This window comes from Siphateles boraxobius, unplaced genomic scaffold, assembly GCF_051911475.1.
Source record: "Siphateles boraxobius isolate OS27281-9 unplaced genomic scaffold, OSU_SipBor_1 45, whole genome shotgun sequence".
Lineage (NCBI taxonomy): Eukaryota > Metazoa > Chordata > Actinopteri > Cypriniformes > Leuciscidae > Siphateles > Siphateles boraxobius.
In genome coordinates, this window is record NW_027509086.1 from 103,371 (window position 1) to 120,268 (window position 16,898).

The 16,898-nt window shown below is 41.3% G+C and overlaps 2 protein-coding genes across 6 annotated transcripts in view; both read left to right on the plus strand.

The window, feature by feature from the left end:
- The first annotated feature begins 135 nt into the window (after positions 1-135).
- On the plus strand, positions 136-11,981 carry eaf1 (ELL associated factor 1). 5 transcript variants are annotated; one of them, XM_077200190.1, is made up of 6 exons: positions 136-265; positions 2,580-2,674; positions 2,750-2,886; positions 6,078-6,244; positions 8,700-9,008; positions 11,446-11,981. In XM_077200190.1, the coding sequence occupies exons 1-6, from the start codon at positions 163-165 to the stop codon at positions 11,487-11,489; spliced, it is 855 nt and encodes a 284-aa protein (XP_077056305.1). In that variant the 5' UTR covers positions 136-162; the 3' UTR covers positions 11,490-11,981. The 5 variants fall into 5 exon arrangements, with proteins under 5 accessions (XP_077056305.1, XP_077056307.1, XP_077056303.1 ...); XM_077200192.1 differs by having other exon boundaries at positions 8,700-8,930; XM_077200188.1 differs by having other exon boundaries at positions 2,580-2,886.
- A 2,768-nt stretch (positions 11,982-14,749) lies between these two features.
- bbs9 (Bardet-Biedl syndrome 9) overlaps positions 14,750-16,898 on the plus strand; it is a 225,146-nt gene continuing 222,997 nt past the window's right edge. Inside the window, exon 1 of the mRNA XM_077200194.1 lies at positions 14,750-14,879. The gene's annotated coding sequence lies outside the window, so the exon portion shown is untranslated. The remainder of the gene's footprint in view (positions 14,880-16,898) is intronic.

Here is a 16,898-nt window from a genome sequence, read left to right on the forward strand (position 1 = left end):
TGCTAAATATCTGATTTTACACGCATAATAACGTAAAGATCTTGGTGAGTGCGTTATTTTGTTCCACACGACCCGGAAGTGTTGGATCTGTCGCAGTGTTTTGGCCACTTCTCCTCGGCTGTTTGTTTACCGGTGAGATTCTGCGGTTCTGGACCGGGTGTGATGAACGGGAGCGCGAACACGCCTCTGGATAAAGAGGAGCATGTGCTGAAGCTCGGAGACAGTTTCGAGAAGAGACCCAAATCTTCCTTCCACACCATCCGATGTGAGTAACACACGCACACCTCTAATCTCAAGATTAGTGTTTAGCAGAGGCAACCTTTAGCAGCTGAATAATAAACATCCAGCGCGAAGATGTGATGTGACGTCATTGACAGCGGGAAAATCAGACCGGTTTAATTTCGGCGCGATACTTACAGACAACTGAAGAAGCTAACGTAATCTGCGTTCTTTTTTAGTTTTGGCACTGATTAATAACCAAATTATTAAATAAAAAAATTGTAACACTTTTTTTTAACATTAGTTAAAGTCGCATGAAAGTGAATTTGCGAACAAGAACACATGTGGGCGGGGCTTGATTGTGTCCGTGTGGAATTGATTGGATGGTTGTGGTTTGCTATTGGCTGATCTCATGTGAGTGACAGGTTGCCCCGCCCACATCATCATAGAAGAGAAGCTGCAAGAGGAACTTATTCTGATTCAAGATTATTAACACAATAATGATGACGTGTGCGGATAAATCTTTTAGAATACACACTGCTATATTCCATAAAAAAAACAAAATTGTCCATTTTGATTTCATGACGACTTTAATGAATTAACTAAATCTGTGTAAAAATACATCTGTTCAATGCTTGTTCATGTTATCTCAAGAGTCAAGACACTTAAAGTGTCCCTATTATGCTATTTTAAAGGCACCTTTTGTTTTGAAGTCTCCTACAATAGGTTTACTTGTATCAGAAGTAAAATCTTACTCGTAATCTTACTCCATCCTTAATCTCTCCTCAAAGTAGTGAGAACGACCGGCGATCTGCATTAATAGACAGTTTTAGGTAATAGTGGCCCACAGCTGATTAGCAGAAGTGTTTCAGTAAGACCGTAATAACGTGAGTTTATGCCGGAAACTTATACAATCTAAAACGCAAAACTAAGTATTTTGAACACCTGGTAGAAAATGTATACATCAATAATTAGTCACTTTCAACATTACAACTTTGCAGAACGTTTACATTCACACACGCTATACACACTGCATGAAAGGGAATAATCGAAAAACCATTATAGGGTCGCTTTAATGTTAAAAATACAACTTTTGATTTTAAGAATGTATTAGTAATCACTGAAACTAACATTAGCTGAGATTAATCACTGCTTTAGAAGTATTTTTCATAGGCAGTTCATGTTACCAAAGGTAGTTTACTTATGTTAACAAATGGCATCTCATTGAAAAGTGTTAACAAGATATTATTGTTAAATAACCTGAACCTTAAAGTGCAGAATATAAACTGCTAAATCATATGGATTCAGATTTACAGAAAAGCACGTTTGAATAACAATGATATTTTAAGCTGCACGGGCGAAACTAATAGAGAACTGATAACTGCTTTTCAATGCATTAGAAAATACGCATTAATATGCCATTTCTCCACACACAAAAAATGTTTATCGTCAATAATGATTTTGTAATATCGCAGCTGTACCCTGTAATGAGTTACTGTTTTTTAATTTCATAATTGATTTACTTTATGTAAGCTATTTTACATACTACATACTATAGTATTATGATTGATTACTCAATTTATTAAATTAAAATATCTTACATCAAAAAACAGCACAGATAGGCTACTACATAAGGTGATTATAAAAATTACCCTTAGACGGGTATACAATCGCCCCTTAATGGGAACAAATTTGATTGAATTTGAATTTGATTCCTAATTTCGATTCCAATAAGGTAAAGGTAATTCACATTTAGTCTCATTGCAAAACATTTAATTGTAGCTGAATATGATGAACGGAAATCTACAGGTTAAAGAACACTTACACAAGGAGCGTTTGCCTGAGGTTTAAAAATACCATAGAAGAACAACTAGACTGACTAATATAAATGTGGAGCATTATTAAAGACAATAAACACTCAGTAGTTAAAAAAGAACAAATAAAAAATTAGCAATCCCAACAAATAGACACAACTGAACAAAGATACGATTAAAATAAACAGTTTTTTATTATTTTCAGGTATTCAGGAACTTAAACTGTAATCAAATGTAAAATAACACTGCACTTTATAAATACAATATACATTACAAATATAGCTACTTATTCAGTCAAGAACGAGTACATTTCCTCTCTGTCTTGTGTTGTGTGATTAGTGTTATTATAGAGACGGCAGGAATATTAGTGCTGTCACTTTAAGAGCTGCACAGATCCAGTACACTGATACACACACACACAGGAAACAGCGCTTGGTTTAAAGTCGTACTGAAATGCTCACAAAGGAATCAAAATTTAAATTTTATGACAAGTATCCAATAATAATAAAAGTAATTTCCCGAGCCGGTTGTGTGTGTCCTCCTCAGATGACTTTAAGCCGGCGTCGATCGACACGTCGTGTGAGGGAGAGCTGCAGGTGGGCAAGGGCGAGGAGGTGACCATCACACTCCCACACATCCCGGTAAGAGTGTGTCCGTCTGCCGTGTGCGTGTGTGTGTGTGTGTGTGTGTGTGTGCTCACCCACTCTCGTCCGCAGGGATCCACGCCGCCCATGACCGTCTTCAAGGGCAACAAGAAGCCGTATCAGAAGGACTGCGTGCTCATCATCAACCACGACACTGGCGAGTTCATGCTGGAGAAGCTCAGCAGCAGCATACAGGTCAAGAAGACCAGGTGAGCGTGGCGGAGGAATCAGTAATGTGCTGAGTGTATTAAAGACACCGGACTGTGAAACGCAAAACACGTGCGTCACTCTCTCTTGATGACTGAAGCAGATTTATTAGGCCGCTGTCACTTTAAGAGCTGCACGGATCCAATATACTGATGCACACACGCTCTTTCTCAGTTTACATTCACTCTAACCGAGTCTTTTGGTTAAAGGGGTCATCGCATGCCCAATTTCCACAAGTTGGTATGATTCTTTAGGGTCTTAATGTAAAGTTTGTAACATACTTTAGTTAAGATTCCTCAATGGTTGTGTAAAACATCAGCCTTTTACCTCCTGATGGACCGTATACAACTAGCTGAGGGCGGAAATATGCTAATACGGGAAATATGCTAATACGGGAAATATGCTAATACAGGAAATATGCTAATATGGGAAATATGCTAATATGGGAAACATGCTAATACGGGAAATATGCTAATACAGGAAATATGCTAATACGGGAAATATGCTAATACAGGAAATATGCTAATACAGGAAATATGCTAATACGGGAAATATGCTAATACGGGAAATATGCTAATATGGGAAACATGCTAATACAGGAAATATGCTAATACAGGAAATATGCTAATACGGGAAATATGCTAATACAGGAAATATGCTAATATGGGAAATATGCTAATACAGGAAATATGCTAATACAGGAAATATGCTAATATGGGAAATATGCTAATATGGGAAACATGCTAATAGAGGAAATATGCTAATACAGGAAATATGCTAATACAGGAAATATGCTAATACGGGAAATATGCTAATACAGGAAATATGCTAATATGGGAAATATGCTAATACAGGAAATATGCTAATACAGGAAATATGCTAATATGGGAAATATGCTAATATGGGAAACATGCTAATAGAGGAAATATGCTAATACAGGAAATATGCTAATACAGGAAATATGCTAATACGGGAAATATGCTAATACAAGACAGTCCGTCAGTGGTCGTGGGCAGAGCATGAGCAATATGACATCATATTGCTTAGAAAATCCAAACGGCTTGATTATTGAGAGTGTTTAGGCTTTTTGAGGATAAAAAAAAGGAGTGAATGGATTTTCTTCATCATATGGTGGTTGTCCACACACTGCAAAACACACATTTATATGCAAACACCATATAAAAGTGAGTTTTGCATCCGGTGACCCCATTAATATTAAAATCATGGTTATTTAATAGGATTATTGGTGGGTGATATGATAAAAGTCATATTTCATTATGAGTAATTTTAAGTATCAGTGAAATTTCATAATTATGGATACTTCAGCAAAAACTACTAGGTCACCTAATGCATTTAAAAAGTCCTAAAACTCTTACATAAGAAAAGCAAACAGTCAGTAATACTATAAGAACAAAGAAACTAATTGCACACAAAAAATACAACAGAACAAAATAGTGAAAGTGAAAAAGTGAAAGTGAAAGTGACACGTGATGGCCAAGTATAGTAACCCATACTTGGAATTTGACCTCTGCATTTAACCCATCCAAGTAAGTGCACACACATTAGGAGCAGAGTAGTGAGTAGTGAACACACACACACTGCAAACGTGGATACACACACCCGGAGCAGCGGGCAGCCTTGAGTGGCGCCCGGGGAGCGATTGGGGGTTAGGTGCCTTGCTCAAGGACACCTCAGTCATATTCCTGCCGGTACTGGAATCGAACCAGCAACCTTTGAGTCACCAGTCCAACTCTGTTACCATTAGGCCATGACTGCCCCCAAATACAAATACAAATGAAATAAGTTCATAAGTCGACAGCATTGCTGAGTATTTCCTGCTTAAAACTGCAGTGAACCAAAGACAGTCTCAAAAACACGCTTTGAAATCGCTGGTGTTTCTGACGTCACAAACTACCTTGTAACCAATCAGATCAACGTGTGAACGTCAACGAGTGGATCTCTGAGTGAGTGAGTGAGTGGAGGCGGGGCTCATTTGCATATTCATAGAACCGCGCATACTAAATGAGGCAAGGGTGTCGAGTTACATTCAAGATATTTTGTGGCATGAACGTTTAAATATGTCATTGTGGCGAGCAGGACGAGGGACTGTTGCCTTTACTTTCGTTTTGTATTTGTTTATTTTATATTTATTAAAGTATTTGAATGTTTGCCGGTTCCCGCCTCCTCCTTCCCACTACATCTAACCTTGCTACAGTCATTCTGCTGATCAGAGTTTTAAGGAATAAAATGATTGACTACAGGGGGACTTTAAGTGCTGCACTGATCCAATATACTGTTACACACACGCTCTTTCTTAGTGTTTACATTTACGTAAGACATAACCGACTGTGTTTAGGAGGTTATTCGGCAAAATGGCAATTCAACATATTTGTGTGTAGGATATTTGACCCTTTGGCTGCGTGTCTGAATACCACAGTATACTTCACTTATGCGCATTCTGTCCTGTCCCGGAGCGCGCACACAGAAAGCCGTCTGGGGAACAGCATCTCTTTCGCAACTTTATACGCTTTTAATAACACCGTTTAATATCAAACACGTCCCACAGTTTAGTGTGAGGGTCAGAAGTGAGTGTATCAGTTAATCCACACGATAAACACGTTCAGCTCCCCTACAGAGATCATGCTCACCTCAAGCTTTTCTACGCTGGAATAAACTAGTGGTGTTTGTGTTCGTAAGCATTGATACATGCAATAGTACCTAGTATTCACATCCTGCACGATCAGTTATAGATGCATAACAATACAATCATTCTAACTAAAACATGCAATGTGAGCATTTGACTGAATTCACATGACTGGCAGTATCGCAGAGAATGCGTGTGTATTTCTGTGCTCATGTGTCCAGTGAGATGAGATGTGGATGATGAGTGTGGGTCAGGGCCGAGGGCAGCAGATGAGGTGCTGATGATGATGATGATTGTGTGTGCGTGTGTGTGTGTGTGTGTGTGTGTGTGTGTGTGCTGGTCAGGGCCGAGGGCAGCAGATGAGGTGCTGATGATGATTGTGTGTGTGTGTGTTGGTTGGTCAGGGCCGAGGGCAGCAGATGAGGTGCTGATGATGATTGTGTGTGCGTGTGTGTGTGTGTGTGTGTGTGCTGGTCAGGGCCGAGGGCAGCAGATGAGGTGCTGATGATGATGATTGTGTGTGTGTTTGTGTGTGTGTGTGCTGGTCAGGGCCGAGGGCAGCAGTAAGGTCCAGGCTCGTCTCGATCAGCAGTCGGTGAGAGCGACTCCACTGACGGCTCAGTTCCGCACACCCCTCCGGCCAGCAGGGGGCGCTAGGAGCTCGCCAGGCAAAGACAACCCTTCACCAGAGCCACAGCTGGACGACATCAAGCGAGGTCAGACACACACACATACACACACAGGGGTTTCCCTTTGCTCTCTGGCGAGCGCCTAAAAGAGGCAAATTTTTAAAAGAGCCACGACGTTGATGCAAATGTCTTGCCACGGCTGTGGCACATGCAGAGCCCCTCCGAGGACAAACACAGCGAGTGTGTCGCCTGCCTGGGCAAAGCCCACGCGGACGCGGCTCTTACTGAGACGAGCTGCACTCTCTGTGAGAATATGCCGCTCTCATCTCTCCGCTCTAGGATTGCGTTCTAATCAGAGCGCGACTCCGTACCTCGCTCTGTCACGTTTTCTTTTCCTCTCGAGCCTCGAAGGAAAAGCGGGTGGAGTGTGAGGGATGAGCATTTGGAGGTTAGTGAGTTGACGCCGGCTCAGACCCTGCGTGCCTCACTTTCTCCACACAGAGAGAGATATCACCTGTGTTGTTCGAGCGGCGTCGTCTCGTTCGGCAGACACGAGGAGGATCCTCACGATCCCTCTCTGTCATTGGCGACTTCGGACACAGAGGATTGGTCGGGCTCTGTCTTGATGACCCCGCCCCCTTGCCGTCTAAAGAAGGCAGCTACTCCAGAGCTGGACTGGATGCCGAGCTTATCCGCGTCCTGTGTAAAGCAGTGGAGGGGCTCGGTCTCGACTGGGCCCCTCCTGAGAAGCCCTCGCAACCGCTGGACGAATGGTTCCTGCCGGGGCACCAGCGATCTGACCCTTTCTTCCCAGAAGTTCACGAAGAACTGACAAATCTTGGTGCTCTAAAGTCATCCTCAAACCAAGGCATGGCTACGTGCCCAAGATACTTTCAACCCCCTTCAAAGCACAGACTTTCTGCTCTTCCCACATCGGAAGACGAGCAACAATTACACCTACTCTGCCCGGTTTGGGCTCTGAGATCATATATGGAGCGCTCCGCCCGGGACAGACAGTCGGAGCAGCTCTTCGAAAGCTTTGGCGGTGGCACCAAAGGGCTTCCAGTCACGAAGCAAAGATTATCATGATGGCTGGTGGACGCTATCGCTCTAGCATACGCTTCTATGGGCCTGCAATTTCCCACAGGCATCAGAGCACGCTCCACTAGAGGCGTGGCCTGCTCCTGGGCATGGGCTAGTGGAGTATCCACTGGCGATTTATGCACGGCGGCCAGCTGGTCCTCGCTGTCTACCTTCGCCAGATTTGTTTAACTTGGAAGTCCCTGCGCTTGCCTCTGTACGAGCCCGGTCCATCATTATTAGGGCCTTTGCCCTATCGAGCCATCTCGAGGCGTCATGTCCCAACCTTGGGTCATTGAACAGGTCGTTCTGCTTAACATAGCATGGCGTGATTGGATTGGTTCCCCAGAGCGTATAGCTACGCAATATGACTGACCGTTCGAAAGGGAACGAGTATTGTGTAGACGGCCGTGCTATGGCGCACATGACTCCGCGTTCTTCGCTTCAGTCGATAAACCTGAATTTATGGCGAAACGAGTGTCATTTATAGGCAGATGCCCCGCCCATTCTGGCGGGCTCTGCGCTCAGCTCGCGGGCTGTGCACCAATTGGTTCGCAGTTACGCCGCTCTGCCATAGGTTCATGCAGTTACCACTGACCACTGAGAGTAGTCTCTGCACTATTATACAAAAGGCTTCAGTATTCAGAGTTTTCCCCATAGCATATAGCTGCGCAATACTTGTTCCCTTACTGTGCTTTAACATCAGACGCGAATAGCGCGTCAAATTCGTGTCTAGTTTGACGCTTGAATGCTTTGTGTTAATTCGCGCGACGAGTGAAACTGACACGCGTAAAAACAAAAGTTTGAAGCGAAATTTACGCGCGTCAGAGGCGAAAGTTTCAAAAGTTTCGAACCCCGTTGGCGGCCATCTTTTTACAAGATGTCTGTTGTTGATGGGTCATTTATCGAGAGAGTCAACGCTCTGTATTTGCTCTGAAGAGCAGAACAGCGGCGTAGGGATCATCATCGCCGTATTTGGGTCCACCAGACCCTTCGGAGGCGAACCCAGTTCGGCGAGTTTCACCAGTTGCTCCAGGAGCTGCGCCTGGATGACGGCCGCTTTCAGCGGTACTTACGCCTGTCCCGCGCCCAGTTCAATGACCTGCTGTCCCGCATCGGAGCGAGGATCACCCTTGCCCTTGCCCTCACCCACCTAATCTGTAATTTATTTTTGTTTTGATGATAAATAGAGCCAGCCTAGGCTACTACAAAAGGGCGAGGGTGATCCTCGCTCCGATGCGGGACAACAAGGAGGGGCTTCATAGAGACAGGAAGTAAACAGAGCGTTACTGACAGTCTGGGAAGAGAGGAGCCGCAACAATGGAGAATATGAGGAAAATAATCAACATTCAAGCAGGAAAACCTGTTCTAGTAGAGCCTGAAAACAACAGTTTAAGGTTGCAACGCTGACTCCAGTGCTGTGTCGAGGTGTGATGTGTGTGTGTGTGTGTGTGTGTCTCAGAGCTTCGGGCCGAGGTGGACGTGATCGAGCAGATGAGCAGCAGCTCTTCTTCCTCAGACTCGGGCAGCGGCACTGAAGACAACAGCTCCGGCAGCGACTCAGAACCGGACACTCGTCTCTCTCCCGGCGGGAACAACACAGACAACGGACTCAGCCAATCACAGGGCAGCAGCCAGCTGATGAACACGCTCAGCCAATCACAGGGCAGCAGCCAACTGATGAACACGCTCAGCCAATCACAGGGCAGCAGCCAACTGATGAACACGCTCAGCCAATCACAGGGCAGCAGCCAACTGATGAACACGCTCAGTAAGAATCACACACACACACGTGTCATGTGCTGTGCCCTAGTATAAATGTTACAAATTATTAATTAATTATTATAGTTATTGAATCCTGTCACAGTAAACTGCCCTGTCAATGTCACAGTTAAAATTCTCCACATTCAATTTTAATTTGATTTCCGACCGTTTCGGAGAGAAATGTTTTCGCACGTTGATCTGCAGTCGTGGGTCTTTCATGCGGAGACTCTCCTTATGTGTTTGCAATTTGAATATTATGATGCATTTAAAAGTGAATGATTTAACGTATCTTTACACAAGTTCACAATGCTGCTGCAGATGAAATATAATGTGGACAGCACTGAGTAAAAAATGTTTCGTCAGTTTAGATACTGATAGTGAATCACTCAAACCCCTTTTATCTAAACCTCTCTACATAACCGCCGGACTCGCGCGTCCTCCATATCTGTAGTTTTTTTAAACACTTTTCACTCGTATCGTGCAACGCGCGATGAGTTACGGAAAATATTAGCCGTTAGGCCGTGTGTCCACTACAGCTGGAAACGCCTAGCTGTGGGCGCTTGAGAGCGTTTTGGCAGCGCTGCGTTTTTTCAGTTGAGACGATTCGTTGCTATGATACAGAATATCCGCAGCACAGTTTACTTGTAACTGATTTCGCAGATAATTTGTTTCATACTAAAAATTTATTTTTCATCCATTTTGTTCGGTTAGCTCTGCTGGTTGACGTCGTTGTACATAAAGAATGTTGTGACAGTTGGTCGTGTGGTGTTTGTCCCGCCTCTCCTACACTGTGATTGGACGGCTGGGTAAAAAGTGACAGTGATGAGCGCAGCGTTTTACCCAGTGTTGAACATTCTTCAACTCTCGGCGACCAGTAAAAAAACACCGAGCGCTCGGCGCTTCAGCGTTAAAGTGTAAATTGCAGGTTAACCACCACAATCAATTAATGTGTTAATTAAAGTGCTCAATATGTACATATTTAAAAATGTCTGTCTTAAAATGCGTTAAAATAAGATTTATTGGGGTTTCTTCAAAGGTAGCATGTTTTTTACCGTAACTGGGTGATGACGTCATAACAGGGAGTAGCAACCCGTACTCTGCTAGATTCCTACTGTTTGTGGTTTGACTATGGAGAACGACTGGGAGACGGAAGAGGTGGGAAACCATCAAATTCTTGTTGGACCACAGCCCTACAATTTTGAACCAGTCAGGCGTGAGAGAGGGGAGGAAATTGTCAGAAATCATGGCCCTCAAAGAGTTATTAATGCTTGGTGTGAGGAAAATTAGTGGAGGGTTGGCCAGGTTTCCTGGTGAGTAGCTAGAGCTAGCCTAGGTTAGCCTGGTGCTAGCCCGGATAACATTAGGAAACATGCTAAAGTCTTTTCAAAATCTTGCCGTCATGTAGAATAGCAAGAAGGGACAACAACTGAAGACATTATTCACTTACATGGTGTTAGTGGTCCCAATCAGAGCTGTAGAGATGCACACACTGCACAGGCACAATGGCGCTTTTGCTGGCATCTGTTGACAGAACGCGATATCGCCTGTGCTAACCCGCAACTAATTAACAATGCTCATTGTCAGAAAGAAAAAAATAGATGGATGTCCCTATCGCTGTGTCTGACAGGTGTTTGTGTGGGCTATGCCACCCAATGGAATCAGCAGTGGAGAGCATTTGCTGTCGTGAGGCGAACGCGTTTTGGAGTTTAGCGGAGCAGCTCGATCCGCGACTTTGTCACAGAGGCACCAGTAAAATCAGCTCGCTTCGTAGCCACAAACTTCACCCAGGCACGAATCAGCCGTTTGTCCTTGGGGAACTTGTGGAGCCTCTCTCCCGTATTAGAAGTATATATCCCGCACAAACACAATAGTTCACCATTTTTGTTACTTGCCGTTAGACTAACGGTAACTCTAGGCTTGGAGTCCCTGTTATGACGTCACGCCCAGCCTAGTGGAAGGGAGGGGGCGTGCTTAAAACCACTGTAAAACGTACCAACTTTTCATATTATATTCGGCAATTTAGCATAAAAAACATAAAAAACAATGGTGGGCGGTTCTTATCTTTATGTTTAATAAGCACATTGCATTATCTTCGTGAAAAATTTAACCTGCAATTTACACTTTAAATACACGCTCAGCGCCTCGCTTCTAAAAACGCGGCGCTCCCATTGAAAACAATTGAAAAAATACTCCAGACGCGTAATAAAATGCTTTGGTGGACACACACGGCCCTAGCGTGTTCTGCAATTCAGATGCTAACCGAGAAAAGTAGATCATCCGGGTATATTTGAAATCCTCATTTTTATCTATTTAGGAAGCATAGTGTGCGAATCTGATTCTCTTCTCATCACCAGCATAAGATGTGTGTGTTGTTGTTCTCAGGAGAAGATAAAGTGTGTGTTGTTGTTCTCAGGAGAAGATAAAGTGTGTGTTGTTGTTCTCAGGGAACGATCTTCAGCTGAGTGAGTCTGGCAGCGACAGCGACTGAGATCTGCTCTTCTGCTCATCTTAACATCCGGGATATTGTAGAAGGTTTTAAAGAATGTAAAATAACTATTAGATTTTATTTTTATTGCAAAGGGATTTTTTTTGATCTGATGAGGTTGTGTAAGGATGTAATATTGTAGCTCTGGTTGTTCAGTGTTTTTATGAAGTTCAACATGCTTGTGTATTGTTCAGTGTTACACACACACCGTCTGTGAAGCGCAGTCACATGTTTCCTACAGTGGGCATCAGTGCAGACAGCAGATACAAGTCATTTCGGCTCATTTTAGTTATTGTTTGTTTGTGTTTTTATGACTTAAGGCTCACAATCCTTCATATTACGTGAAATATATCAAATCCTTGTCAATACCAAAATCTGTGTATGATCATCTGTAGATGTCTATACTGCTTGTTTAACCAAAAGCAAATTGTTGTAATGCGATAAATGTTGTATATAGTGTCTGTATCGTCAAATAAAAGACAAAAACAAGAGCAATGTCAGCGAGTCTGAGTGATTATTGACTTTCTCACAAACATTATACAATCATTTTTAATGCAGTGTATAAGACTTTCGAATTGTATAACAAAGAGAGATCTAATTGACTGGTTACTGCACTTATCATTAATTAAATCAAATTGATCTAAAACCTGTTTGGAGACCTTCATTCCCACAAGTGCCTGATTTCTGAACAGAGATGGAGTTCAGAACAATACCGAGACTGAAAATCAAAGGTAATCTGAGAGCTATTCTGTTAACATCAAAACTACATCTAAAAAAACGTATACCATTTAAAAAATAAAGTTGTTGTATGTTAATTACAGGGGCGGGGCTTAAGCGCACCACGTGATTGGAGATTACAGAGAGAAATATGTTGTTTTCATGACTAAATATATTTTTAATAGCTGGCACAAATAGATCTGTCAATTTTAGGCAGAGTCTTGATTTGTGTACCCTTCCCTGTCTTTAGCTGTAGATAATCACTCCAAAAATATTGATAAATCACAAGTTGAATAAATATATTTTAGCAAACAAAAGGAGTGAGGGGGGGTCTTGAAGTCCTGAATTTTGACGATACTAACAATACATTCAAAATTAATTGGTTGAAGAGATGCTTGCTTGGGTCAGATTCTGTGGTATTTTATCCCCAATAATATATTTAAAAGGTGGCCTTTCTTTTATGATGAAATGTAATTACTCTTGTAAATTACCCATTAATTGGCTAGCTTTCATCAACAAGCTCTGTTAGCATTGGTTTACAATCACAAATTAGAGATCAATCTTTTTTGATAAATGGTTTAATAAAAACAATTTTTATTGCTGATCTATTCAACTGTAATGGTGATGTGTTATCTTATGAGAGTTTTATAAATATCTACCAATGTCCTGTCCCGTTTACAGAGTTTAACTGTGTTATGAAGAGAACATGAGTCATGTTCTGAACAACTATCCTTGCTATGTTTGGGAGCTGTTTCACTTTTAAGTAAAGATTGTAATAATACATATACATTCGTCAGAATACAGAAATAATATAGTATATACAGAATACATTCGTCAACTCTTTCAATCAAGAAACTTATTTACTCCAAAGGGAAATATTTTTGGGTGTCCATAATAGATAACATTCAATGGAGGAAAACATGGTCGCTACCATTTAAATATTGCAATAAAATGAGAGAAATTCTGCACAATATATACCATTGTAACGCACTTTTGTCCAAATACTGTGATTTAGCTGATGTATGCGCCTTCTGTAAGAATGTTTTTCATTTAACACAGAAACCTAAAATTCTCAGGACAGCAGCATGTGTCCAAATTTCAATCTTAACCTTCTATTTCATCAGAAACGATCTTAAAACAGGGCTTTAAGTGTAAAACACCGATCTTGTCCTTTAATTAAACTTATGTACAGATTATTTGTTTATAGTAAGATATATAGGCCCAGTCTACAACATGCATTTAGATTTTGAAGGTTGATTTCATGCTCTTTTTTTTAAATAACAGGGGAATACAGAGTCATACAAAACACTTGAATCTATAAAAAATTAAATCACAATTCTGCATCTTGTATCAAAAATCGAATCTACATCTATAGCCTACATCAAGTATCCTTTTAAACAGCTGTATGTCTTATCAGCGATTGTCAGAGAGTTGTAAAAAAACTTTAAGTCAGTGGAAAATAGTCTACCATTTGGTACAGTTAACACGCATCTTGCTTTATGTATATGATATTTCCCAAATAAAATTGTAATGTTTGTTATATTAGCAATTTCAAATAAACCGGTATGTTTCATTCTGTCAAAATCTCTAAAGATCTTCTTACAAGAGGAATCATTTTGAATAACGTTGAATAAATACATTTTCGTCAGGTTAGATACTGATAATTAATCACTGAAACCTCTATCCATATATCTAAACCTCTCTACATAACCGCCGGACTCGCGCGTCCTCCATATCTGTAGTTTTTTTAACACTTTTCACTCGTATTTGTAGTTGGGTTGTGGGCAATTTTAGCCGTTGGAGTGTGCATCGATCTGCACTTCGGATTCTGACCGGATATAGTAGACCATCCGGGTATCTTTGGAACACTCATTTCAACATACTACGATTTGGGACGTACTAATTCTATTTTCGAATACTATTTAGGACGGATAGTATGCGAATTGGGACGCAGCAAAAATAACATTTTAAACATTTTTATTTATCATGATTATTTTTTAATAAATGTTTTACGTACTGTTAGCCTACTACAAATTAAACAATACATATACTGTAATTATGAATGACTGAAATTGTTATGTTGACGAATACATATATTTCTGTATGTATATTTCTATAAATACATAAGTATTGTAAATATGTGCGTGTCCATTACACAGACAGCCTTTCAGTGCAACAACTAAACATTAGTAGCCTATTCATACTTTGCTATGTTTTATAAAATATATCACATCGAATGTTGCAAGGCTGCAATTCCCCTGGCTGGCCACTGTTTGTCGCCATTTTGTTAGCGATTGTTGCCCGCCAGGTATCCACGGTAGTCATTCGATGTGATATATTTAACATAACACATTCAGACATGCACTAAAGTACGGGAAAAGCAGGACTTTTTATTATTATTTTATTTTATTGAGAACATTATATAAACAAAGAAGGAAACAGTCACAATGTAGAACAAACAAACCAAAAGAAAGAAGGAAAAAATTACAAGACAAGGGGTATATAACTAATCAGAATAGATCACGGGACTTTTATTTTGATACGGCCTCGTGACGTCACGTGACGCAGCGTCGTTCTCGGCACCATGACAACAGCGGGTCTCGAGTGAGGATCTGAGATGAGTTGAGCTGTTGTTTACCTCACATTACTGAAGGAAACTCACTGCATTCATCACAGGTACAACATGACTTTATTCACCCTGCGCTAATGAGAGCAGTCACTCAGTGTATACAGCGAGACGGGCAGTTTGAGCAGAAACGAACGAACAGAATCAGTAGAATCTCGAACTCAAATAGAAGAAGCGACTCGGTTTATACTGTTACGTTAAGTTATATCATCTAGATGTGATTAGGTTTGTTTAATTAAACTTGTGCTGCTTTTGTAGTCCCTCCTGTTACAGTCATATTTATAGTCTGCCTAATTCTGCACATATATGGGCTCCATCAGAATTAATAGCCAGCATGTATTATTGTATTGTTAATGCACAGAAGTCTCTGTGTCTCTGGATTAGCTGTGCTAGTTAAGTAGTCAGCAGTAAGTTAGCAAAGCTGCTTGGATGGCAGCCAATCAGACGCTCCGCTGGGGTCACGTGACCCTTCAGTCAGCATCAGCTTCATCATATATTGCCCTGTCCAGTGTAAGTCAGTCAGTCAGACAGACATAAATGTGTTCCCATCTACAGCTTTATATTTTCAGATAGATTATCAGACACCCCTGTAAATTAGTATTTCCTCATATTCTCCATTGTTGCGGCTCCTCTCTTCCCAGTCTCTCAGTAACGCTCTGTTTACTTCCTGTCTCTATGAAGCCCCTCCTTCTGAAAAGCACACTGTGCTCTGATTGGTCGGCTGGTCGGCTGGATCAGTGTGTTGTGATTGGTCGAGCGCTTTGAGTGGGTTTGGGAAATGTCCCGCCCCTTACCATAACCGCCAGTTTAACACACTACTAACTCAACCAGGCCCCTCCCCTTTATTCTGCGTATGAATTATTATAATGAGGAATATTGTGACGTGTTCGTTCCCGGAAGAAACTCGAGATACAATGGAGGCGTTTCAGGAGTTCAGAAACACTGACACTGATATAGAGAACAACTGGAACTTCCTCATGATCAAACACAACATTACACACTAAACACTGATGAACACTACACACTAAACACTGATGAACACTACACACTAAACACTGATGAACACTACACACTAAACACTGATGAACACTACACACTAAACACAGATGAACACTACACACAGATGAACACTACACACTAAACACAGATGAACACTACACACAGATGAACACTACACACAGATGAACACTACACACTAAACACTGATGAACACTACACACTAAACACAGATGAACACTACACACAGATGAACACTACACACAGATGAACACTACACACTAAACACAGATGAACATTACACACTAAACACTGATGAACACAACACACTAAACACTGATGAACACTACACACTAAACACAGATGAACATTACACACTAAACACAGATGAACACTACACACTAAACACAGATGAACATTACACACTAAACACAGATGAACACTACACACTAAACACAGATGAACACTACACACTAAACACAGATGAACACTACACACTAAACACTGATGAACACTACACACTAAACACTGATGAACACTGCACACTAAACACAGATGAACACAACACACTAAACACTGATGAACACTACACACTAAACACAGATGAACACAACACACTAAACACTGATGAACACAACACACTAAACACTGATGAACACTGCACACTAAACACAGATGAACACAACACACTAAACACTGATGAACACTACACACTAAACACAGATGAACACTACACACTACACACAGATGAACACTACACACTAAACACTGATGAACACTACACACTAAACACAGATGAACACTACACACTGATGAACACTACACACTAAACACAGATGAACACAACACACTAAACACTGATGAACACAACACACTAAACACTGATGAACACTACACACTAAACACAGATGAACACAACACACTAAACACAGATGAACACTACACACTAAACACTGATGAACACAACACACTAAACACAGATGAACACAACACACTAAACACTGATGAACACTACACACTAAACACAGATGAACACTACACACTAAACACAGATGAACACAACACACTAAACA